The 23,580-nt window shown below is 47.3% G+C and overlaps 5 protein-coding genes across 8 annotated transcripts in view; 1 reads left to right on the forward strand and 4 right to left on the reverse strand.

Moving 5' to 3' along the window:
• Positions 1 to 5,209, reverse strand: part of ube4b (ubiquitination factor E4B, UFD2 homolog (S. cerevisiae)) — a 29,221-nt gene extending 24,012 nt beyond the window's left edge. The window contains 6 exon segments of the mRNA XM_060060424.1: positions 696 to 1,216; positions 1,416 to 1,560; positions 2,442 to 2,529; positions 2,806 to 2,941; positions 3,620 to 3,839; positions 4,864 to 5,209. Coding sequence (XP_059916407.1) covers positions 696 to 1,216; positions 1,416 to 1,560; positions 2,442 to 2,529; positions 2,806 to 2,941; positions 3,620 to 3,839; positions 4,864 to 4,887 — 1,134 coding nt within the window. The 5' untranslated portion in view covers positions 4,888 to 5,209.
• Positions 5,210 to 6,607: 1,398 nt separating this feature from the next.
• rbp7a (retinol binding protein 7a, cellular) lies at positions 6,608 to 8,670 on the reverse strand. Its single transcript, XM_060059970.1, has 4 exons — positions 8,154 to 8,670; positions 7,413 to 7,591; positions 7,122 to 7,223; positions 6,608 to 7,000 (listed from the first exon to the last, which is right to left on the reverse strand). The coding sequence occupies exons 1-4, from the start codon at positions 8,224 to 8,226 to the stop codon at positions 6,914 to 6,916; spliced, it is 441 nt and encodes a 146-aa protein (XP_059915953.1). The 5' UTR covers positions 8,227 to 8,670; the 3' UTR covers positions 6,608 to 6,913.
• A 248-nt stretch (positions 8,671 to 8,918) lies between these two features.
• Positions 8,919 to 12,942, reverse strand: nmnat1 (nicotinamide nucleotide adenylyltransferase 1). 2 transcript variants are annotated; one of them, XM_060059841.1, is made up of 5 exons: positions 12,823 to 12,942; positions 12,410 to 12,528; positions 11,465 to 11,648; positions 11,033 to 11,142; positions 8,919 to 9,939 (listed from the first exon to the last, which is right to left on the reverse strand). In XM_060059841.1, the coding sequence occupies exons 2-5, from the start codon at positions 12,504 to 12,506 to the stop codon at positions 9,539 to 9,541; spliced, it is 792 nt and encodes a 263-aa protein (XP_059915824.1). In that variant the 5' UTR covers positions 12,507 to 12,528; positions 12,823 to 12,942; the 3' UTR covers positions 8,919 to 9,538. The 2 variants fall into 2 exon arrangements, with proteins under 2 accessions (XP_059915824.1, XP_059915818.1); XM_060059835.1 differs by lacking the exon at positions 12,823 to 12,942 and having other exon boundaries at positions 12,410 to 12,808.
• Positions 12,943 to 12,995: 53 nt separating this feature from the next.
• On the forward strand, positions 12,996 to 15,764 carry lzic (leucine zipper and CTNNBIP1 domain containing). Of its 3 annotated transcripts, none has more exons than XM_060059949.1 (7): positions 12,996 to 13,081; positions 13,500 to 13,621; positions 13,753 to 13,888; positions 13,983 to 14,081; positions 14,286 to 14,381; positions 14,851 to 14,932; positions 15,033 to 15,764. In XM_060059949.1, the coding sequence occupies exons 2-7, from the start codon at positions 13,521 to 13,523 to the stop codon at positions 15,086 to 15,088; spliced, it is 570 nt and encodes a 189-aa protein (XP_059915932.1). In that variant the 5' UTR covers positions 12,996 to 13,081; positions 13,500 to 13,520; the 3' UTR covers positions 15,089 to 15,764. The 3 variants fall into 3 exon arrangements, with proteins under 3 accessions (XP_059915932.1, XP_059915939.1, XP_059915947.1); XM_060059956.1 differs by having other exon boundaries at positions 13,046 to 13,219; XM_060059964.1 differs by having other exon boundaries at positions 13,079 to 13,219; positions 13,513 to 13,621.
• An 802-nt stretch (positions 15,765 to 16,566) lies between these two features.
• Positions 16,567 to 23,580, reverse strand: part of clstn1 (calsyntenin 1) — a 39,936-nt gene continuing 32,922 nt past the window's right edge. The window contains exons 10-14 of the mRNA XM_060060439.1: positions 23,013 to 23,216; positions 22,559 to 22,694; positions 20,371 to 20,555; positions 19,742 to 19,989; positions 16,567 to 19,711 (exon numbers count right to left, since the gene is read on the reverse strand). Of these exons, the coding sequence (XP_059916422.1) occupies positions 19,789 to 19,989; positions 20,371 to 20,555; positions 22,559 to 22,694; positions 23,013 to 23,216 (726 nt within the window). The 3' untranslated portion in view covers positions 16,567 to 19,711; positions 19,742 to 19,788. The remainder of the gene's footprint in view (positions 19,712 to 19,741; positions 19,990 to 20,370; positions 20,556 to 22,558; positions 22,695 to 23,012; positions 23,217 to 23,580) is intronic.

Genomic DNA, 23,580 nt, shown 5'->3' on the forward strand with positions numbered 1-23,580 from the left:
TTCGATACCCAGCCCTCTCCAAAAACTCATTCTATCACAATCCAGCTCTTAAAACCGACATCTAAAAACAAGGTTTTAGTTGTTGGTTTAAAAACCCAACAACCTTAGATGTGTCCTTGTACTACGTGGGAAATATGATTTTGGGGTCTTGTCAGTGGTTGCATTTTTCTATGTTGTTGTCGTGGTTAACGGTCATGTGCATCAGTCTATTCACTGAGTAAGAAAGGTCCCCAAGGGGACAATGAATAATCTATCCATCTATCTATCTCTCTATCTCTCTCTCTCTCTCTATCTCTCTATTGCCGCTTTTCCACCGCACATGTAGCTCGACTCGACACGACTCGACACGACTCGACACGGTAGCAGCGCGGGTCCTGTTCCACCGCAAATAGTACCTCCTGGACGTGGGCGGGGTCGGCTGCGCGAAAGGGCCGTGACGTATTTTTGTACGCGACGCAAACAACACCTACGTAACCCACACATGGACAGAACCCACATAACAACAATGGAGAACATCGATGCGATGGTATTCGTGTTCGTATTATTAGCTGGCATGTTGAAGAAGTGGAATATGTTGGCTGCGGCGCTGCTATGGCTGTTACCAGCATGGTTGCCATGTCGCTCTCGTGACTTCGTCACACTCTGGCCAATCAGTGGCCGGCCGTCTGCCGACGTCACCTTTTAGCATCGGCTCAGCTCGCTTGGAACCTAGAGCGAGGCGGTACTAGAAAAAGCAGCCACTTCAGGTACCAGATACCATGTTTTCGCGGTGGAAACGCAAAAAAGGCGAGCTGAGTCGAGTCGAGTCGTGTCGAGCTGGTACCATGCAGTGGAAAAGCGGCATAAGTCTCTATGTCTGTCTGCGAACGGAGAGCGTTGAAGATGTGGCCCCAGGAGGAGGCTGGCGGTCTCCCAGACCGGTCCCCCAGATGGGTGGGGGACCGGTCCCCCAGATGGGTGCCGTCCGCGGCCTGCTGAAGCGGTACTTGCCTGGACAGAGAGCTGGCGCCGAAGGAGCCCGCGCAGGGGGCCATGGGACTGCTGCCCTGGCTGGGGGGGGGCACCAGGGTCAGCCGGCGGTCGGGGGATTTGGCGGCGGCGATGGGCTGGGAGGTGGCTGTCAGGCTGGAGAAGGGGTTGTGGACGCGGGACTGGCTGGACATCAGGAGCGCCTCCATCAGGATCTGGCCAATCAGGTCTTTGAAGTCAGAGTACACTGCAGTGCCAGGGGACACGAGGGGGACAAGGCTTCATACAAACGGTCAAACTCTTGGACCCATTCACAGAACGGATGAACTATGCTGCAAGAGATATCCTGAACACCCCCCCCCCCCCCAGATCTATTGATTTGGGAAAACCGAAGCCAAGGCTCTTTGTGAAATGAGATCCCGGAAGGAGTGGACCCAGTGACCCACCGTCTTTAGGGCTCTGGTGGAACTCGGCGGCCAGCGAGGGGAGATAGATGAGGTCGCGGTCCGGCTCCTTCCAGGACACGCGGAGGATCCTACAGATGAGCTGCAGAGCCTGCTCTTCAGAGACATCTGAGTTGGCCGAGGACTCCTGGCGCAGACGGGAGGAAGAACCATGGAACGTCAGAAGGCCTCCATCGTTAGTGAGACTGCTAGGCAACCCCTTATTGTGGTCGGGTTATTTCTATAACCCAGCACACGTGTATGTCTGAAACATGCTATAAAATGCCTGTTAGTATTTAGGCCTATTCCCGCTCTCAAAATGCTTGTTTTCTTCAGCAACCTCTAGTTTACCATCGAGTCAATTTTATACAAAGCAAGCTACAGATATGGACGCTTGATTCTCTTCAATAAGTTGCGTGCAGGGTTTGACCACTAGACCATCCTGCCCCACATTATAGGGGATAGCAATCAGAATCTAAAAGCATCACATCTAACTAGTGGAGTGTCATAACTGTAGCCATGTGCAATGTTAATATAGCATCTCGCTGGCTTGGCCAATTGGTTTTCAAGAGGTCAAGCCCCATGAAAGCTAATTGGCGAAACCACAGAGGGGCTCATCTCCCCATCTACAGAGCCAGGACGCTCTGTGCACCAGACTCCCATGTCCGTATTTAGGAGAGACAACCTTGGAAAGTGCTAATGACTCCACGACTGCGGCGGTAGCGAAATGAAGAGCAGATAATGAGAATCCCCAATGTAATGTCGGAGCCACAGGCCAGCTGACTCATTAATTTGTATCTTTAAAACCAACCACAAATTAGAAACACAGCAGCAACAATGGAAAGTCCCCAAAGTGCCTTTCAGAAAACACAATGGGATTCTGTTTCCTGCAATCGGTGCGTGTCCACACCACAGCGATGTGAAGAAGCCTTTGACGAGCATAAAGTGGGCCAGGCAGAGACGAGACACTGACAGTCACGGGACTACAACGCTGAGGGGGGCAGGGGGGGGGGGGGCTGCTGGCTTTACCTTCTCAGCCAGGGTCCTCTTCTCCCTGCGGTCGCTCTCGTCCACCTCCATGTTCTCGATGCCCGAGTCCACATCCACCTGGGACATGCTGGGGGACAGAGAGCCGGCGTTAGGTCTGCGTCCGTCCCCGTCCTTCTGGCTCGACAGCTCTCTACACAACATGCTGCCTAATCCTCCTTTTTATTTAAGTCAATTAAAATGCATTCAGTAGAAAATTTAATAGAAATGTTCCTAAACCTATGCAAACATGTTTTGGAATCAGGAAGCGTTGATGCAACAATGTACTATCCTGCATGTTCTTCATCAGACCTCCCACATAGCTGCAAGAACAAGGCGCTTTCTCGCTGTGAGGAGGAATCGTCACCTCTTTTCACAGGAGGCGGTGTCGATGTCCATGCTCTGGGAACGGGACAGGCTTTGTGACTGAGTCTCCAGGCTGTTGGAGGGGGAGCTGGAGAGAGAACTCACTCCTTCACTGCTCTGACTCCCATAGACAACCCCTGAAAGGAAGACAATGCAATCAATCAAACCGCTCCCAAGTAAAATGACAGTTTCCCATTGATTTGAAATCGCTTCGCATATTTAAAAAAAACATTGCTTTGTGGAAACTGGGAAGACTATATAGACACCCAATGATAAAATTGAAATGCAATTAACATTGCTCTAAATTACACATGGACAACTAAATAAAGAAATACTAAAAAGTGGGAAAGAAAAACTGTAAACATTGTAATGGTCTGATCTAGTTATTCATCATAAATCTGTGTCTCATAAAAAACAGCATTTATGAGCAGCTATAAAAATAGCTCATTATACAACAGAGCCATTAGAGCCACACTGTCTAATTACATTCATGGGTCAGATGTTTCTAGAGCTCTGTATGTCTGCTTCCTATAATGCAAAAAGGCCCTTCCCTGAATAACAAATGGTGACGAGCCGACACTGGCTAGCACAATACACAGCCACAGTTGTTATTGTCTCCAGCAGTTGACCTCACACCGTTTCAAACCCATCTATTCTAGATCGATGTTGGGGCACCCTCAGCTTTTGCAGTATAAATAATCAATACCATCAGTAGTGAACATGAATGAGTTGCAACGTGCCATTATTAACCAAAAAAATAAGCCAAGTGTAATTTGAGCTCCATTTCTCCATGTTGTTGTTGTTTGTGACCATACCAGAGGCGCCCATGGGGGATGTGGCCGGGGTCCCACTGTGGACATTGAGCCCCAGGGCCTGAGAGGCGGCCGGGGGCAGGGGCTGGGATGTGGCTCCTGAGGGTCCAGGTAGGGGCCCCGGCGGGGTCTCTCTTTGTGGGGAGGTCAGGGGTGTGCTGAGAGGGGTGCTAGGCTGAGAGGTCGGTCCTCCTGCCAGTCTGGCCAGGCGCCTTCTGCGGATCTGGACATGAACCCATCGCACAACAGAGTCAGTAGGTTTAACATAAGAAGTGAAGGGCCGATAACACGAATAACATGAATGGCCTACAAATTAAAGAATACATTATATAGAATGCACAGTAGTTCACGCAAGGTGCGCTAGTTCTAGAGCAAGTGAAAAGCGGTCGTTTAATTTCTCCGTATTCCTGGAAAACCGTAAACAATTATTTCGTCTTTATTTACTAGTCGCGTTCATAGCCAGTTGTTAGTAAGAAAGAACGATGTAATAAAGCATACACTGAAAACAAAGTGGGGGAGGGGGGGTTGTAACCCCACTCCGCGGACAAAAACAACTAGAAGGTATGCTATCAAATACATTGGTCATTTGGTATAGTCGGCCAATACTACGGTGTTCCTCTAAAGGGCAGCATAATAATAATAATAATAAACCAGGCTCTATCAGTATTATGAGGTCAGTAAGTGGATCGACCACAGAGCCCGACACAGAGCCGGTTGCACAATGGTGGCCGTCTCTGCTTTTATGCTGAGTCGCCTCACAAGCTACTTTCAAGCTAACGAGCATCAGCCTAATATGAGCCAGAGGCAGGGAGGCCGGAGACCAGAGGCAGGGAGGCCGACCGCAGGGATGGGTAGAACACAACATAATGAATGGATGAGGACATGTATGGATGTACTCCATACATGTCTCGGTGTATACGTGTGTACGTATGTCACCGTAACCCGCAGCCCCACAGTGAACGTTAGCGGATCTAACGGAGAACAACACATCTGTACACCGACACGCACACCACCCGTAACCCTGAGACACCCCTCAGAGGTACACCTAGAACATTACAGCTGTCACTCAGAACAGAACATTAGAGCTGTCACCCAGAACTCAAACCTCACAAGTCGGGTAGTAGCGGCTGGTCTGCTAGCTGCCGTTAGCTCATCAGCTAGCCAACGGGACCCCGCGACTAAACCCGATCACTTCTCTCTGTCCCGTAACAGTCGTGAGGAGAACAGAGTCCCCAGTTTTAACTCACCTCATCGGCACTGAGCTCCTCCATGGTTCCTTTGTGATGCTTGTTCTTTATATTCTCTGACCCGTCTATATGTGCCAGCCAGAGCCAGCTAGAAGCTAGCCGCTTCTACAACCACAGCATAGTCACTCGTTAAACAAAGAAGTGTCAGTCTGGATTGTCTTTAAGGTAAAAGTTATAAAACCGAGGCTATGTAGATGGGTAGAGGCGGTTTACCCAAAATATATTTTGTTCAAGGGTATTCCGCTAAGAATGAAACAAATAGAAAAGTGGCTACTAGCTAGCTGTTATACGTCAAAATACAGGAGCGGCCATTTTGGTTTGGTGTGTCACGTGACGCACGGACGCGTCGTTTATCACCGCGCGCCCGGCAGCGAATTTGGCCACCCCAAGACCCGCCCTACTCCGTCTGTGATTGGCCGGGTTGCATGCAACTCAACTGGACGCTAACCCTTTAGAACTCTACGGTACCCTTGCTGTCACTTTGAGCATTCGAGAGCATCACAAAAGAGCTCTCTGTCCCCTAACCCCTAACCCTAGCAGCTAATATCAAGCCAGTAAAAGCGCGATAGTCTCATCGATTAACTGTAAAATCAAAGATAGGGGTGACGTGTGACGGACCAAACAGAAATAGAGGCGGTGTCCCGGTGTTTCCCCTAGTCCCCGCCCCCGTCCGAAATTACCCGAAGAGCGAAGGAAGCGCCCGGGTAACAATCCCTTTCTCCTCCATGTCTCGGTTCAATCTGGACTTCAGGGAGTCAAAGCCAAAGTTCCTTTCCCCCCAAATTCCTTCTCAACCATGGCCGAGATAACCCCCACTACAAGTCTCGTTTTAAAGGTACCAGAGACGTCAGAGAACCCGACGCAGTCTAGTCTTTTCACCAAATGATACTTTACCAAGCTTGCATTATTGTGTTGCATGTTATTCGCCATAACAACAAAACGGTTATCCAAATAACAAAGAAGTGTACAACACTTGCGTTACAGTCGCACGGTCGTAAGCGAGCTCATTGTCTCAATGGCGGCCAAGTTCTCTGGGTGGGCAAAGCAGAGAAAGGGGAGGTAACTTTGCCCCTTATGACGACATATGGGGCAAATTCCAAATCGGCCTGTCTGAGCTTTAATTTTTACAAAGGCGAAGCAGGATACATAGTGCTCGATTTACACCTAACGCCATTTCTAGCCACTGGGGGACCGTAGTTTGGCTAGGGGAACTCGTATTAATGTTAAAAAGCCTCATAAAGTGATTTTCATGCCATGGGATCTTTAACGAACTGAAGGAACGAATCAAAAAACGACTTGTGATAGTGAAGGGAACCAAAATAATTGATTCCTGATCCTGGAATATAATCGTTTGGACATGATTTAAGAACACAACAAGAACACTTCTGGGTCGTTCGACTGTACTTGACGATGCAAATTTTGAATTGGAACAGTACTTGGGCTACGACTGAAGTACACAACTACAGAAAAGAACGTTTTTTGAGAAACGGCCAGAAGGTTAACCAGGTGCAAAATGAGAAGATCAATTGTAGCTAATTATATTTATGCCATTGAGATAAGAGAGTATGATGCAGGACAGTGTTATACACAATAATAAAGAATTACATGTATGTATTAACGTACATGTTAGTTAATCTGCGATAGTTTGGTATACAGATGTAAGATGTGTTAAATACGTGTTAAATCTGACATCTTTCTTTACAAATACAACGTGATCATAGACAAACAAGCTTGGATGAAGACCTCAGAGCTATAATATTTATTATATGATATAACAGATTGTATGTTGTTATAAAATAACTATTAGTCTGACATGCATACCAAAAGAGTGTCCAAGATTACCTGAATAAAAGACAGGGGAAAAACTGAAACAACATTGCCATCTAGTGCCAATAAATATATAACATCAAAAATATATTGTAAGGCAATAGCCGTACAGCTTCCCTCAAGGATGTCAAAAGAAAGGAAAAATACCACAAAATGTTGACCTTCCTCTGCATATTGAGTAGCCTAGTATAATATACACCAGGTGCATTGATTTATTTTTTCTTCAGGAATCAGACTTGCAGGAACCGTCCTTTTCGCTTTCTTTCTTCCTAAAAACTTGCCTGCAGACCTGTCCTTCACAAAACAGCTCCTTCAGAGTCAGAGAGAGAGAGATACAATTTTATTCAACACTTTGATTAAGATCGATTTAAGATGTTTCGTATATTTAGCCCAAACTACCACTAGCTTAATGTCTTTTTTGTATAGCCTACCAACTGAAGCTTGCCATCTTCGATCCAGTGAGCCCATCCACGGTTCTGCTTCTGTCCAATCTGCTCACACACCAGCTTCTCCCCCTCCCACCTCACCAAAGACTGTAGGGACCGAAAGGATGAGAGAGGACCAATCCGATCCACACGCCCAACTGAAGACCGTGCAGTCGGTTGCAATGAAAAGCCGACACATTAAGTCAACCAAATGCAACAATAGTGAACGCTCCTTCGACCACTATTCTATATCCCCAGAATCTCAACAACAGACATGTCATTGGTCACGTCATATACCTTAAGACGCTGGTTATCAAGTCCTTTGGTGACCTCGTCAAACTGGTGTCCCACGGTGAAAGAGCAGGTGTAGTTCCTCAAGGCGCTCAGGGTCTTGATGCAGCACACACCCCCCTTCTCCTCGATCACCTTCTTCTGCTTCAGCTTGACGGCGGCCTTCCTCAGCGTGGTGCTGACGCCTGGGTTGGGACACGGGCAAACGTCTTCATTCCAAGGCTATGACTGCAGAGCCTCAAGGAAGTGAACAGCCAGCACCGAGGACAATGCAACCACCACTACTTGAGTGCATGACAGATATATAACCTTTGGGGTAAAGGGTAAAGTGCATTGTGTTGTGTAAGAGTATACCTGCTATAGGACTATATATAGAGCGCCATGCCTTGTCTGTCATTTAAATCCAGAGATCATTTGCTTTCATGTCATCCGACACTACATCTTGGTATGTTTATCTTAACTTAGAAATCAGATATAATAAGAAGATAATAAAATACAATACAGATATCAGTGGAATATCAGCAATATGTGATCTATGCAGCGATAAAATAAAGCAAATAGAAATAAGAAGTGTTATAATGCCCCTTCTCAACAGGTCTTCCTCAGTCTACTGTTTAAATGTGTCTCTTGGAGATAGGGGTTAACATTTAAATCTCATTTTAATATGTGCATGTGACTCTTTAAAACTGTAATCGTGGATTCAAGACCACGGTCAAAAGGATCCAAATTCAACCGCCAAGCACTCACCCAGAGCGACCATGTATCCGTCAAAGTTGACGTTGCTGACCATGTCCCAGGTGCCACAGAGCCCGGCCGCCATGTTGGATCAGGACAGAAGCTCCAAGCTGCTGGAGGTGGTTTGGGAAAGTCGACACAGACGGGCTGACCGACACCTGTAAGGAGGCAGAGAGAATGTGTTCAGTGTAGAGAACGAAGGCTTGTGGAGTCGCGTTGGGTGGGTTGACTTGGGTTGGTTCTTCGGTTGGTTGGTCATCCAGACGTGTCAGACAGGTCCCTCTGAACGCTGCATGCAACCAGACAACAGGTGGAATTAGAAGAAATCATGCTGGAACAAAGTCAACAGCTGGTGTGAGCCAACCACATTTCAATCAGAAACAGACCAGACAGGCTCATTCATTGTCAGGGTGACAAGACCGTGCAGGCAGAGAACCACTCCCACCGCCACCCTGGAGAGGGCGAGGCCTGGTTGGGCATCAGTCCATCAAGAACCGTCACAGTGATCAAATCAACAGGTTTGCTCTTTTATGATGAAGGATCAATTCATAATTCTACTAAAATAAAGGTTATTTTGATATTGTGATGGTTTTTTTGCTGGTTTTTCAAGGTCTTAGTTAAATGTATCCAAGTTAAATTGTCCAGGATCATATCTCATGGCATCAGTTATTGAAGTGTCTATCGCTATCAGGTCATGAGCCTGAGAGATGTCTGAGAGGTGAAGCCTTCAGTTTCAAATCAACCCAACCATAACATGTTGAAGAAAAACACAATAGCTGTGATTGTGGCACTTTATTCCAGACCAGATAGGAAACTGCAATGGGACGTAAAAATGTTATAAAAAGCACCGATATGCAAAGAGAGTGCAGTACATTCCATTCAAATTCATCAGAGCCTTCCTGTGCCTACATGTATATAAATAAGTTGTGCATTTAAAAAAACTTGGTAACCTATAGTTTAAAAAAGGACAAGTTATCCAAATCTTTTGTTTTGACAAGCATGTTCTTATTACTCTCCTTCTAAAATTCACAGCAACCTACATCCACAATTATTAGGGCTTCACCCCCACATTAAGAACATCTTATTAAAAAACTCGCACCTTGGATGATAAACACTTTCAGAAACACAACCGAACCGGACTCAATGCTCTCCTGATCGTTTCTCAGGCGTCCATGTTTGTCCATTTGCAAGAACACACGGCCCTCATCCGGGTCTTCTGCTGGGGCCCTCAGCTGGGGCCTCAGCAGGGGCCTTCAGCTGGGGCCCTCAGCTGGGGCCCTCAGCTGGGGCCCTCAGCTGGGGCCCTCAGCTGGGGCCTTCAGCTGGGGCCCTCAGCTGGGGCCCTCAGCTGGGGCCTTCAGCTGGGGCCCTCAGCTAGGCCTCCCAGCAGAGGGGCCTCAGCTGGGGCCGGCGTCCGTGTACCTGGCCAGAGGGGCCAGCACCACGTCGGCGTTCTTCTGCTCGCTCTGGGCGCTGTACAGCCGCTCCTCCTTCACGTACGTCACCACGGCGTCGGGCAGCAGGTAGCGCACGCTGCGGCCGCGTCGCAGCGAGCGCCGCACGTGAGTGGCCGAGATCTCGTTGGTCACCCACTCGCGCACCAGGTGGATGCTGCGGCGGTGGCGCCACAGCACGTCCGACTGGTGGACGAACTTCTCGGGGTCGCTGCCGCCGCGCGTGATGCACACCACGCCGTGGCCCACCAGCTCCTCCACGTCCTCCGGCTTCCAGAGTTTGGGGACGTCGAAGGACTCCAGCACGTCCGCCCCGCACAGCAGGAAGAGCTGGGGGGGCTGGGCTGGACGGGAGAGAGAGAGAGAGAGAGAGAGAGAGAGAGAGAGAGAGAGAGAGAGAGAGAGAGAGAGAGAGAGAGAGAGAACGAGAGAACGAGAGAACGAGAGAACGAGAGAACGAGAGAACGAGAGAGAGAGAGAGAGAGAGAGAGAGAGAGAGAGAGAGACAGAGACAGACAGAGACAGAGACAGACAGAGACAGACAGAGAGACAGAGAGAGAGACAGAGAACGAGAGAGAGAGAGAACGAGAGAGAGAGAGAACGAGAGAGAGAGACAGAGAGACAGAGAGACAGAGAGACAGAGAGACAGAGAGAGAGAGATTCTTACGAACAAAATCATAATAACCACAATAGGTATCCACAGATACGCTGTGAATACCTAATAATACAATAGCAGCAATAATCAGTCAGCTATTCAACAATTGTCTTCCTTGCTATAGGCCTACTGGAGTCATGTCAGTTTCATGTCCAGGCACCTTGTGTTAAAGTCCTGTAGCTCCCTGATCCTCAAACCCTTTCACCTGATGCCCGCTGTTCCTACATCAGAGACACTCAGGTGTCTGTTGTAATACGGGCGTGACGAGGAACACTAATCCCAACACAATGAGGGATCAACAAGACCCAACACGTCACATGGTTTCACGTCATGCTTCAGCCGGAGAGCAGGTCACCGGGGACGACGACACACACAACATATGTTGGCGTTATGTCGTTCACTTGAGGTTCCCTGGGAGACAACGAGACAGCACTGGCTGTTTCCCCATCCTGGCCTTCACGCCAACGTTCTTTGACATTGTCTTTTTTTAAAGACCAATATGACATTATAAAATAATATCAGAAAACTTTCTGAACTCACCAATATTTTCTCCCCATAAATGTACAATTTTGTTTGACCAGATTTTGGTTAAACTTTTAAAGGGTTCACTAGTCTATGACGATGACCGCCGTGCGTTCCCGTTTGCCCTTTGTTAACTGTGGGTCATGTGGTCACTCAGGGAACCTGCGTGCCTTCAGCACCGAACGACCGGTAGCCGTTAGCCTTTAGCTGTGGTGGGCCCCTGACCGAGCCCCGGGTCTTTGTGCGTTGGCTTCCCTCACCCTCGTTGATCGAGGGGTGCTCCTCCTCCATGCGCCTCTTCTTCCCGTAGGACACTGTGTCGTCCTCGCCCTGGTCCCGCTGGGCGGCCTTCAGCTCCTCGTAGTGATGCCTGGGGCCACAGCAGAGAACCACTCAGAGCGGAGCTCAACAAAGTCTTCTGCACACAGAATACTTTGACATAGTTGGACCATATTTCTCCGCTTCACTTGACACCAGACAATATCAGCCATAATCTAGTTAATTGAAAATATATAGGCTATGTAACTAGTAGACCTATCTATGAATCTGTAGTAACCTTAAGTATACAGTTAGAAGGGCGTTAGAAGAAAATCTGCAGAGATAGAGTGTGACAGTAAGCATTGTAAATAACAAGATGTGAAGCATGTTAAATATACTTGATTATTTACTGAGACTGGAGCTATTCTCCTCACCTAACTACTTTGGCCGTCTCCACCCAGTCGGGCTGTAAACTCTCCCAGGTATCGACCTCGATCCAGTCTGAGGTTTCCGTAGCAAGTCTTGCCATCTCCACACGATGGCGAGCCTCGATCAACCCTTTCTTCCTGTAGCCGTCACCTACAGGGGAAATGATTCCTCTCACCACACGGTATTTTTCTGAAAAGTGAATTGAGTTAGTTGGTGACACAGGGAATAGAGGTAGGGGCGGGGCCAAACTATGGGACACCTGCTCAGGGGCGGAGCACCAAATTATGGGCCCTATGAGAAGTCCTGATGCGTCATGACGTCTGGGGCTAGCTAGCCTATATGCCATTGGTTATTATCTATCCTGAGCCTAATAGCTTAGTATTAATAATAGCTTGCTCCAAATCAGTAGCCTGCTGTTGCAATATTAGCCTACCATACACTGTATTTAACCTTAATAACAAAGGCCTTATCATTTGAAAGTGTAGCCTATTGTTTGCTCTTGCTTGGGTTGTCTGTTTGTTTTAGCAACGATAACGGAGGTAGTTAAGAACGGGGTTTCATCTTACGAACCTGACTTCCTTCATTTTGTCTCCTCTTCACCTTTCTCTTCTGAGAGCCAGACTTCAATTTATTTAACTGTGGCTTACTGGCTTTGACATATTGCCGCAACTCCATCTATGAAAAGTCTAAGCAAGTGAAACGCAGTGAAATCAGCTGTGTGGACTGAACCATTTTTTCACTTTTTGAAAGGGGTGTAGTCACAACAGTCTTTAAATTTAACAATAATATACCAATTTATTAAACTAATACTCTAAGTTTGCGTTTAGATCTATATTCATCATGACATTTTGTTATTCAACTATTTGAACAACAATCAAAAAATACACCTGCTGGAAATAGGTTGGACTCGAGATGAAGGGTTACGATTAAAAACGAAGTTCAGTTTGTACCTGTGTCTTGTAGATGATCCCGGGCCAGCTCGAACATGCGGAGGTGCATGTTGGTGATGGGGTTGAAGGATCCGCAGGCGATCAGGACCACTTCCATCTCATACTCCAGTGAACTTTGACTACAACATGCAGAGGCGAACACAGAGCTGTAGATACAATCGCGTTCCTCGGGGACGAAGCATCTGCGTCCCCTTTTACTAAGGGGACGTTTGAGAAAGGCTCGTTTATAAAGGAAAACTGGAGCAAATGCAGGCGTTAATCCAAACCCATCCCACGATACATTCATCAGGTCACATTGACATTACATTGACAAGACATTGACATAATATTGACTAATAAATCCCACCGTCGTTTGAACATACAGTGAAACACAAGTTCGACAGTAATAAAAGTTTGACCTTTTCTCCACTTACGTCAGGTGATTGGTGTAAGGTTTGAGGTTATGCTTCAAACCACACTAAAGCACATTAAATGGATGGAGGATCTGGGGTTTCGTTTTGTCTCCCGAAATGTACTTCCTCCAGGCACTGTCGAGGGGCGGGAGATTATGATATTGAAGGAATCTGATTGGTCGAAAGACCAGGATGTGGAAAGCCGCACCCACAGCTGTCGAGGTGCATTCAGGAACACTACCGTCGGATCAGCTTACAAGTTGTGGCGTTTCGTCAGAAGGTTTGCAATATTTATATTTTTATGTCTGTTTTAATTGTGGTATGAACAGCATTTATCCATTACGATATCTGCCGGCATAGCTTTTGATTCAAGCCACTTAAAGAAGCGTTCTGGGATCCTCCTGTTGACAAAGAGCAGGTCAGATGATGTGTTGATGTGTTGTTGATGGTGGTTAGCCTGCTAGCTCAAGGCTGTGTTTTATATTAGATCATTAGATAAAAGGATCCTGATTATCCCGTTTATGGGGTTTCCACTAACCCTCGGAGGTTAATGTTAGGTTTAGGGGTAGCTGTCCGTCTAGAACTGTCTAGACGGGCTGTGCATGTTGGGTTAGTCAGTCGCCAGTCGGAATAATGTCAGTAGTGAATAATGTGTCGCTTAACAATTCGTTGACATTATTATTTTCCCGTTTGTCCAGACCTGTCCTCCAGACAACATCATGGCTTCACGGGGGAAATCTGAAACTGGAAAACTGAGGCAGAACATGGAAGAGCAGCTGGACAGACTGATGCAACAACTGCAGGACCTGGAGGAATGCAGGTGCTCGTTAAATAGCTTTCATCAGATCCCAGTCTCCGTTGTAGTGGGGTTTAGAGATGATTCATTAGTCAACAGTCCTCTCCCTTGTCATCCAATAACCACAACGGTCCTATGTGGTGTTGGTCTGACAGAGAGGACCTGGAGGAGGAGGAGTACGAGGAGACCAAGAAGGAGACGCTGGAGCAGTTGAGCGAATTCAACGACTCCTTGAAGAAGATCATGACCGGGGACATGACCCTGGTGGACGACCTCAGCGGCATGCAGCTGGTAGGAGCAGCCCTAGGCCCCTTCACATGGTGTAGCACCGATACGTTGTGAAGGTCTCTAATGCACAGACCACGGGCCCTCCATCTTCTAACAGGCGATCCAGGCGGCCATCAGTCAGGCCTTTAAAACCCCAGAGGTCATCCGAATGTTCGCCAAGAAGCAGCCGGGCCAGCTCCGGACGCGACTAGCAGAGGTTTGTTTCCTCTTTCCGGTCTTTTACCTTGTTTGTTTAATACTGATATATGTATTGATAGGTTGTATCTCTTCTCTTCTATCATGTTAACTGATCAATAAGAAAAGTCTAGATGGAGCTAGACCATCCAATGTCTCTATGCAGGTTCTGTGATGGTGGTGTGATTGCGTGTGTTTGCCTAATGGCGTCCTCATTGTTGCCCAGATGGACCGAGATGTGATGGTGGGCAAGCTGTCGAGGGACGTGTATGTGCAGCAGAAAGTGGAGATCCTCACTGCCTTGAGAAAACTGGGCGAGAAGGTCTGGCTGCTCTATGAGTTCCTCTGGCTGCTCTAACAGGGACTTGGTGATGATTTAGTGACTGATGGTTGTGACTCATGAACTATTCCAGCTCCATTTGTTTATAGATTGATAGGTGTGTGTGTGTGTGTGTGTGTGTGTGTGTGTGTGTGTGTGTGTGTGTGTGTGTGTGTGTGTGTGTGTGTGTGTGTGTGTGTGTGTGTGTGTGTGTGTGTGTGTGTGTGTGTGTGGTATTTGGTGGATAATTTATTCCAAAAGCATCTTATGATACCGTGAGTACACCCATTCTTAGCATGGCTGGCCCCAGGGGGAATTTAACCCTGGCAGCATTAATGCGATGCTCTACCAATTGAGCTGGACAGTATCACAGTTTGAGTCTCAATAGAGACTATAGTCATAATAATACAGACATTAAATGCAGGGGTATTGTTTGTGTTGATTTTGTTTGTTGTGTACGTTTATTTTGCAGCTCACTTCCGAGGATGAGAGCTTTCTAACGGAGAACGCCACAGCGAGCCTGAGCCAGTTTGAGCGAGTCACTGCAGATCTGGGTGAGCATCATAGGGTTAACCTTCATATACATAATGGCTTCATGATCAACAACCCCTGCTCTCCTGAAAGATGCATTTTATTTACCTTTTTCTATTTCAGGGTCCGAAGATAAGATTATGGCTCTGGCTAGCTGTGGTGTGAAGACCAAGACGTGAGAACACATAACTACCAACACAAACCCTTTCTTTGCTTCCATTGACGGAGAAAAGGGCCAGATGAGTATTTTATAGCACTGAGGTTTTATTCGTCCATCATGCTTTCTAACAGTATCCGTCGCAAACCGTTCCTGGTCTCATTAGTGGAGATGATTGTAACGTCGCTGGACACATATTTGGAAGATGGAGGATTTGTTTAGCATATTTTGTCTGTACTTTTATTTCCTGCCAGATTGTCTGTCTTTTTATATTGAAGGTGGTTTAATAAGTTGTACAAAGGAACCACTATTATGATCCATCCTTCTCCATGTGAGTTCAATCATACATTGATGGTGGGGTTTCATTTAACCCTTGTATTTTAAACTGCTTGGCTTTTATTTTTATTATTTTATTTTGGTGTTAAACGATTTTATCCGAACCTAATTTTAATATTGACTTTTAATCGATAACGGATTGGATACTGCTTGGTACATACCGCTTGGTACATATCACTTAACCATTTATTTAATCATTATTTAATGTTTTATTTTGCATTATATTTTAGAAACAACCAGGCCGATGCAGTTATACAGGCCGATGCAGATGCCAATATTTTGTGCCAATATTCTATATTTTTGAATGTGATCCTTTTCATGGAATGAAATTCTGATCAACATTAAAAGAATACATTGCTGCCCGTAAATTACATTTTTCTAAACAAAACTAAATGATATAGGAGGCCAGCATGCCCTTTCTGCATTGTGGAGGTGAAATGTTTAAATTTCCTATATGGAATCAACCCATCGCTCATGTTTCGAGGTCAGTGCCATCGACCTCTTAATGTCCTGTTCTTGGCAAAGGGCCAATATCTATGAATAATATGAATGTCTAAAGACAATAAAGAATTAATAAACCTGTGAAGAGAAGTAACACCTTTGATAGACGCTGGACCTTCTCAATAGTTAAGTTAATGTTCTGAATACTATTCAGTCACTTAACAGATGATTTTATCCCCAGCAGCAAACAATGTGAATACAGTTCAGTCACTCAACAAAGAGAACCACTTTGGCAAAGTCAGACACCCTTAGCACTATCCGGCTATTAATTTTAACTGCATTTGTGGTTTGATTATACATTAGTCACGGTTGATTTTGATACTCAGTAGCGTATATATTTACTATTCTTACTTTGGTCCTCTCTAGCCGCTCAGTTTCTACCGTTAATGATTTTGCCACCGAGGGGCAGTAGTGAGCTGATTATAAATATATTGTTGCCTTACCAACACCAGCCCCTAGGACCAAGATGGATTGGACCCTGTTCAGTTGTTTGTTTCAGAAAAATGATCATGTGAACGTTTTACTTACGTTTTTACTTACTTACGTTTCTACTTTAACTTTGATTGTTCTCAGCCTCCTTGGTCACTTTGGTGGGAAGCGTCTGCTGAATCTGAAAACAGAGGCAACAGGCCCACCAAATAACACAAATAAGTCGACAACGCGTTTGTGTCCCATCTCATCGTCCTTTATTTAGTTTATGAGCGAGCATCAACTTTACTACAACTTTCCTTCCAATTGGTAGAAAAGTGAGAGCAGCCCCAACCAGCAGAGAGGAAGCGACGATCGGACCACTTCTGAAGAGGCTGACACCCTCCATTTAGAGCCAGGTTTGAACAGAACAACCCCCCCCCCCCCCCCCCTTCCCCAAATAAAATCTTTTGAGTGGAGTGAACGTGTGAAACATTTTGGAGAATCAGTAGTATACAATGGCTGCCTCTTGCTCTGACCCTTTAACTCCAGGTGAAATATACACAATGTGCTCATGCAAATCAAAACACCCCCGATCCTCAGAGTGACTGTCCGGCTGCGTTCGGTTTAGTAGGCAGTGAAGTTCAGTTTCAATGAGAAGAAGTAGGCCTATACAAAATATTAAGGAGCTGATTAGAATGGATTTAGACCAGAGAAATGTGAGATGCAAAAGTTATTGGGAGTAAACTATAAGCATCACATAAAGTGTATGCAGCGTGAGTTGATAATGCTCCTTTTGACAAACGGTAGATGAGATGTCTCAAGTGTTTGACAAAATGACATTGTGAGCATTTTTGGAGGGAACAGATTTATATACTCAGATTCTTGTGAATTCCATGCTGCCCCCAAAACTTGTCAGCAATCAGGCAATATTACAATGTTAAATAATTACCTTCCACTATACACAAATAGGTCAACTTTATACCCACTTAACTCTGCCTAAAGCAATTCAATAATGTACATATTTTTAAGAGGTGGATTCCGTCAATATGATTCAGAACAATAGCTATAGAATAGACAATATGGATCTAATTTCTCTACACATCCAACATGGACACATGACGCCTATGTAAAACCTTTTCACTTTTAATAAAACTAGCGGTGCACTATCATACCAACGTAAAGTAAAAACAACAAAAACAAAATTACATCCCCCAGCTCTGTAACAAATCTAGCGTTAAATAATTACAAAAAGAAAAAAGGAGAGAACGAAATACAAATTAGGAACCAACTTTGCCACGATTACATGAGCGCGGATGTTAGGTTAGTCGTGTTAATTGGTCTGTTAATGTGTTTAAAAGGCACTCCCAATCGTCCCGCTGGAACCTGGCACCTTTCTGAGGGCCCCATTGCTGATTAAGAGGAGGCTGTTCATCACATTTCACCGCAAAAACATTAAATATGTGTTTAAATCACATAACTGGCCTCTCGAAATTCTTCAAGAACGAAAAAAGCATGTGTTTTTGTTTGTTATAAAGATCACCATTTTATGTGGAATAGATTTGCATGCAAAGCATGTGATCCTCCGTGCTGACGTTCATGATATTACAGACCGTAGTACCGGTTTACGTTACGTTCCAGGCCAACATCGACCGTGCAGAAAACTATAAAGGGAATCATGACGATGAAACCTGTTCAATGAAAGAGGCGCCAGATAGAAATGTGATGAACAACAGCCATGTCAGAGCTGGAGAGATTGAACATTATTTGTATAATTGTCACACTCAAAGCAGAAGGAAAATAGGTTTACCAAATGTAAACAAATACCTTAGAACAACCCTACAGTACAGTTCTGTTGTCCAATAAAATCTAGTGATCTACGGCAAAAAAAGGTTTGACTGCAGTGTCAGTAAAAAAATAAGAGACAAAAATGATGTGATTCCAAGGCGTTGGCCCATCATAACATGTGCACGCCTTCCTCATCATGTTGAATTTCGAAACAAACCAGTTTTAAGAGTTAAAGAGAGGAGACTAACTCGAGGTTAAACAGCTGTGCCATTAAAACAACCCGCCACTGCATGTATTTATAATCCTCTTTAGCGATGACGCAGTCAGAGAAATGCTCGTGCATCCTCTCTGCCCTCGACAGAACCACCGCCACCTGAGGCTGGTCGATGCGCACGCACCCGCTTTATCGGTGGGACCGGAGCACGTTTAGAACGCACCCTCGGAGCGCTGCTACACCTGCTCACAACAATGGGTTCCGTCTCTCGCTCGGATAAGCCGGGATGAAAGAGAGATTGTTCCATTTTTATGGCCGCCAAATCTACCGGGGAATGAAATACACCGCTGCCATGACAACGGCCCTGCCACCTGTGCAAGCGAAGCGCGTGTGAAGCGACACGAAAAGCAAAACGCAAAACATTACCGTCTACGTGAGAGAAAAGCCAAGAATGGTTGCGAAAGGGATTACGTATGTATATATATATATATATATATGTATATCTAGATCTAGATAAACATATATAGATATAGTTATTTATATATTGGAGAATGAAGGATGGACACCTTTTCTATGGAAACCACTGGTTTCAGACCTGGGTTCCGCATTCTTTTTGTTCGCGCGTGATAGAAGGAGCTTTGAAGGTCTGCGACATGCTACAGCACGTGACACAAATATCTACATTACATACTGCGCCATTTTAGATATTGGACCCTATGCTTTAGGCCGCCACTAACACATCAACTAATTGCATGGTTTATTCATATTTACAAAACCTTTAAAAAGCAACTTATTTCTCTACACATATGACTTCTGAAATATTCTCATGCACTATAAAGGAAAGGAAAAGACAACAGAAAATCATGGGCTATTTGTTCAAAGCATCATCCTGTATCACTCTCTGGACCACAAGTCCCAGCAACACAATGTCAAAGCTGTTCATTTTAACCCCAAGAAGAAATTCTGAAAACTGATGCTTAAGGAATATACAATAAAAAAAAGAAGCATTCTCCATTTGCCTAATCTCTGAGAATATGTAAAAGTGAATGTCCAGATCCCTCACATATTACAGACCAAGCGTACCTATACAGGCCAAGTTCTCCCGGAATTAAAACACAATAAATAAAGAAATAAAATAAAACAAAAAATCAGCAATCGGGTGTTTTCTATACTACCAAACTCCACCACTAGGGTAAGGGACAGGAAACTGTTGACCATATATAGCCTGACGGGACCTTTTGTTTTGTTTAGCTTTTTTACATCATGGCTCTGTGGAAAGGAATTGGTAACTGAGAGGGAGAGAGAGAGAGAGTGTGTGTGTTCCTGTGTGCATGGGTGTGAGTGCAAAGGGGGTAGGTGTGCAGGGTGCAACGTGTGTGTGTGTGTGTGTGTGTGTGTGTGTGTGCGTGTGTGTGTGCATGTGTTGAGGGGTGTTGTGTGTTTTGATCGGTGTGTGCGTACGTGTGCGTGTGTGTCTAGTAGGTGAGGGTGGAGTCGTCCCACTCCAGCTGCTGCTGTCTGCTGGCCCCCTGCTGGCCTTCCTCCTCCGCTCCCTCCTCCTCCTCGCTGCTCTCGGACTCGGCGCTGGTGATGTCATCCTCCTCCTCTCCGTCCTCGCTCTCCTCCTCCTCCTCCTCTTCCTCGTCATCCTCGCTGCTGTGCTGGTCCTCGTAGGTCTGGGGGGGGGGGGGGGTGGGGGTTAGTGAGGACCGGACCCTGATGAGGGGATGAAGAGGCTCCAGGGTCTCCATGACGGGTCTGTCCATGTTTGTCCGTGTGTGTGTGCTTGTTTGTTTGTTTGTTTGTGTGTGCGTGTCTGTGTGTGCGTGCGTGTGTGTGTGTGTCTGTGTGTGTGTGCGCGTGCGTGCGTGCGTGTATGTGTGCATGTCTGTGTGTGTGTGTCTGTGTGTGTGTCTGTGTGCGTGTGTGTCTGTGTCTGTGTCCGTGTGTGTGTGAGTGTGTCTGTGTCCGTGTGTGTGTGTGTGAGTGTCTGTGTGTCTGTGTCTGTGTGTGTGCGTGAGTGTGTCTGCGTGTGTCTGCGTGCGTGCGCCCCCTACCTCCATGGGGTTGACGGTGATGGTGAGTGCCGAGTCGTCCCAGTCCATCTCGTTCTCCTTGCCGGCCTCCTGGTCGCGGGCGGCTCCCTGGTGGGTCGCCCGCACGCGGAACACGCCCAGGACGATCATGAACACCAGGAAGCTCACGCACACCACGATGACCACGGTGGCAGCACTGGGCACCACTGGGGGGGGCACGCACGCACACACACACACACAAACAAGCGGGCACACAACAGAAACACACAGAAACACACACACAACAGAAACACACACACACACATACACAAACAGAACACACACAGACACAAATACACACACACAGATCCCAGACAGACAGACACACAGACACACAGATCCCAGACACAGACAGACACACAGACAGACACACAGACAGAGAGAGCATACACACAAGGAAACAATGATTAAACTACTGCAAGCCAGACTAAAACAAAGCCAAGACAACTTGTTTCTCAGGCATTGGGGACGATGGAGGCTGGTTTTAGCTTGTAGTTGGCCCAGTTGTGTCATCGAATGAAACACTTTATGAATCTATTGGAGCACAAACACACACATGCTCTCTCCATCAGAGACCGCTGACTTTTAACTGACAAGCTGTCTAGCCTCTGATCTGTTTGTGTGTACCATGCTGTCTCTAGTGGTAGATTAGAGAGGCCAGGGGTCCAGCTGTCACACACACACACACACACACACACACACACACACACACACACACACACACACACACACACACACACACACACACACACACACACACACACACACACACACACAACACACACACACACACACACACACACACACAACTAACTATGCTGTAATCCCTAAACTCTGGCTTTCAACAGTAAAAAAGAAACATGGAAAGCCAACAGTGTCTGATGTGATGCCTGCTTCTGCTTCACTGACGTTAATCCTGGGATCCACACGCTAAATGCAAATTGATTCTGTTTCCAGAGATGGGGACAATGGAGCAGATTTGTTTTGATGTACTCTGAGGAACTCAAACCTGTCTTCCCAGCAGTGACTGGGAAGCCATCAAGGTTGGCTACCACTGGGCTTTTGTTGAACACACAAGTCTGATTCAATCTCTAACCCAATTTGAATTTAAAGTGGTGTGAAAATGGTTCCACTGCTCTCGTCACCATAACAACGATGCTTCAAAAGTCTAAATATGATCCTTCACATCCACAAATAAAGTCAGGCTGCAGCACACACTGTTTGAAGGGCAAATTATTCTGTTTTCTTGTCAACTCTTTGAGGCATCACTTCTTCTTTTCATTCAGCCATAAACAATAACAATATAATATTTTTCAATTGATCTGTTTAGCGACTTCTCATCATTCCAAAAGCACTTTACCAAAAAGTATTGAAATCCTTTTTTCGACGCTGTGGAACTCTTCCCATCAGATGAGCTCCACAGCGTCGGAGAGACGGACCGACTAGCCTCTAACTGTCGTCCCCGTGGGCGAGGCGGGACGCCCCGAGCCTGTGGTGGCCGAGGTCGGCCCAGAAGCCTCCACAGACATGTCTGCTCCAGGAGGAGACTCCGGCCCGTTAAAGGTCGTACCAGCGCTGTGCCCCGAGTGCCTGTGCCCCGAGGTCGTACCCAAAAACAAACGGTACTACCAACCACTGAAACCAAAACGTATGGTATTCAAACCAATCACGAGGAGGGGTGGGGGGTTGTGGGGTTTAGCGCTGCGTTCATGATATATTTTACTGGATGCACAAAACACGGAAGGGAGGGGCGGAGGCCTGGTGGGGGGGGGGGTACCTGAGGCCTGGTGGGGGGGGGGGGGTACCTGAGGCCTGGTGGGGGGGGGGGGTACCTGAGGCCTGTGGGGGGGGGGGTACCTGAGGCCTGGTGGGGGGGGGGGGGGGTACCGGAGGCCTGGTGGGGGGGGGGGGGTACCGGAGGCCTGGTGGGGGGGGGGGGGTACCTGAGGCCTGGTGGGGGGGGGGGGGTACCTGAGGCCTGGTGGGGGGGGGGGGGTACCTGAGGCCTGGTGGGGGGGGGGGGTACCTGAGGCCTGGTGGGGGGGGGTACCGGAGGCCTGGTGGGGGGGGGGGGGGGGGGGGGGGTACCTGAGGCCTGGTGGGGGGGGGGGGTACCGGAGGCCTGGTGGGGGGGGGGGGGTACCTGAGGCCTGGTGGGGGGGGGGGGTACCTGAGGCCTGGTGGGGGTTGACCAGGTTGTGTCCGGACAGGTCCACGGAGGCGTGGTGCACGGGGTTGATGAAGTTGGGCTGGACCATGGCGTCGTTGGCGTGCTCCATGGGGTTCACCGTGTGGATCACGTTCACCTGGACACGCACACACACACACAAACACACGCACACGCACACAGACACAGACACACGCACACACACACACACACTTAAAACCATTTCTGTGGGTAACTGTGGATAAGTCATCTTAAGTATCACCAAGACTGTAGTCCTTTTAGTCCACAATAGAATCAGCATTAAAACGCTAAACGCGTCTGATCCACACTCATTATTCCTGAACACTTGTCTCTAGATCTCAGTCTATATGTAAGTGAGACCACCTCCTTGGTGATTGGCCCGCTGTGACCCCGCCCCTATAAGGAGGTGGGGCGGGGTTCTGCTGCCCGGCCGTACCTCGACCTTGAAGTCGTTGCTGATGTAGCGGCCGTTGAGCTCGGAGCACACCAGCTTGAACTTCCTGTCGAACAGCGCCTCAGTGTGCCAGTTCTTGTAGCGGATGAGGTGGAGCACCGTCTCGTACTGCGCCATGGTGCTGACCCCTGGACGGGAGGAAGGGGTCAGGCTACAGGCTACAGGCTGTAGGCTACAGACTACAGGCTACAGGCTACAAGCTACAGGCTACAGGCTACAGGCTACAGGCTGCACGCTACAGGCTACAGGCTACAGGCTACAAAATACAGGCTACAGGCTACAGGCTACAGGCTACAAGCTACAGGCTACAGGCTACAGGCTACAAGCTACAGGCTACAGGCTACAGGCTACAAAATACAGGCTACAGGCTACAGGCTACAGGCTGCACGCTACAGGCTACAGGCTACAGGCTGCAGGCTGCAGGCTACACGCTACAGGCTACAGGCTACAGGCTACAGGCTGCACGCTACAGGCTGCACGCTACAGGCTACAGGCTACAGGCTACACGCTACACGGTACAGGCTAAAGGCTACAGGCTACACGCTACAGG

This window comes from Gadus macrocephalus, chromosome 1 (assembly GCF_031168955.1).
Source record: "Gadus macrocephalus chromosome 1, ASM3116895v1".
Classification (NCBI taxonomy): domain Eukaryota; kingdom Metazoa; phylum Chordata; class Actinopteri; order Gadiformes; family Gadidae; genus Gadus; species Gadus macrocephalus.

Excerpts from the sequence above, each read along its gene's own strand:
- rbp7a (XM_060059970.1), bottom strand. The coding sequence starts at position 8,226 with ATGGCGGCCGGGCTCTGTGGCACCTGGGACATGGTCAGCAACGTCAAC. Across the intron at positions 7,592-8,153 it reads CGGATACATGGTCGCTCTGG|GCGTCAGCACCACGCTGAGG; the intron begins GTGAGTGCTTGG and ends GTCCCAACCCAG. Across the intron at positions 7,224-7,412 it reads TTGATAACCAGCGTCTTAAG|TCTTTGGTGAGGTGGGAGGG; the intron begins GTATATGACGTG and ends CGGTCCCTACAG.
- lzic (XM_060059949.1), top strand. The coding sequence starts at position 13,521 with ATGGCTTCACGGGGGAAATCTGAAACTGGAAAACTGAGGCAGAACATG. Across the intron at positions 13,622-13,752 it reads CAGGACCTGGAGGAATGCAG|AGAGGACCTGGAGGAGGAGG; the intron begins GTGCTCGTTAAA and ends TTGGTCTGACAG. Across the intron at positions 14,382-14,850 it reads TGAGAAAACTGGGCGAGAAG|CTCACTTCCGAGGATGAGAG; the intron begins GTCTGGCTGCTC and ends TTTATTTTGCAG.
- nmnat1 (XM_060059835.1), bottom strand. The coding sequence starts at position 12,695 with ATGAATGTATCGTGGGATGGGTTTGGATTAACGCCTGCATTTGCTCCA. Across the intron at positions 11,143-11,464 it reads GAGACGGCCAAAGTAGTTAG|GCATCACTACGAGGAGCTGA; the intron begins GTGAGGAGAATA and ends CTGTGGCCCCAG. Across the intron at positions 9,940-11,032 it reads GCACCCCTCGATCAACGAGG|CCCAGCCCCCCCAGCTCTTC; the intron begins GTGAGGGAAGCC and ends TCTCCCGTCCAG.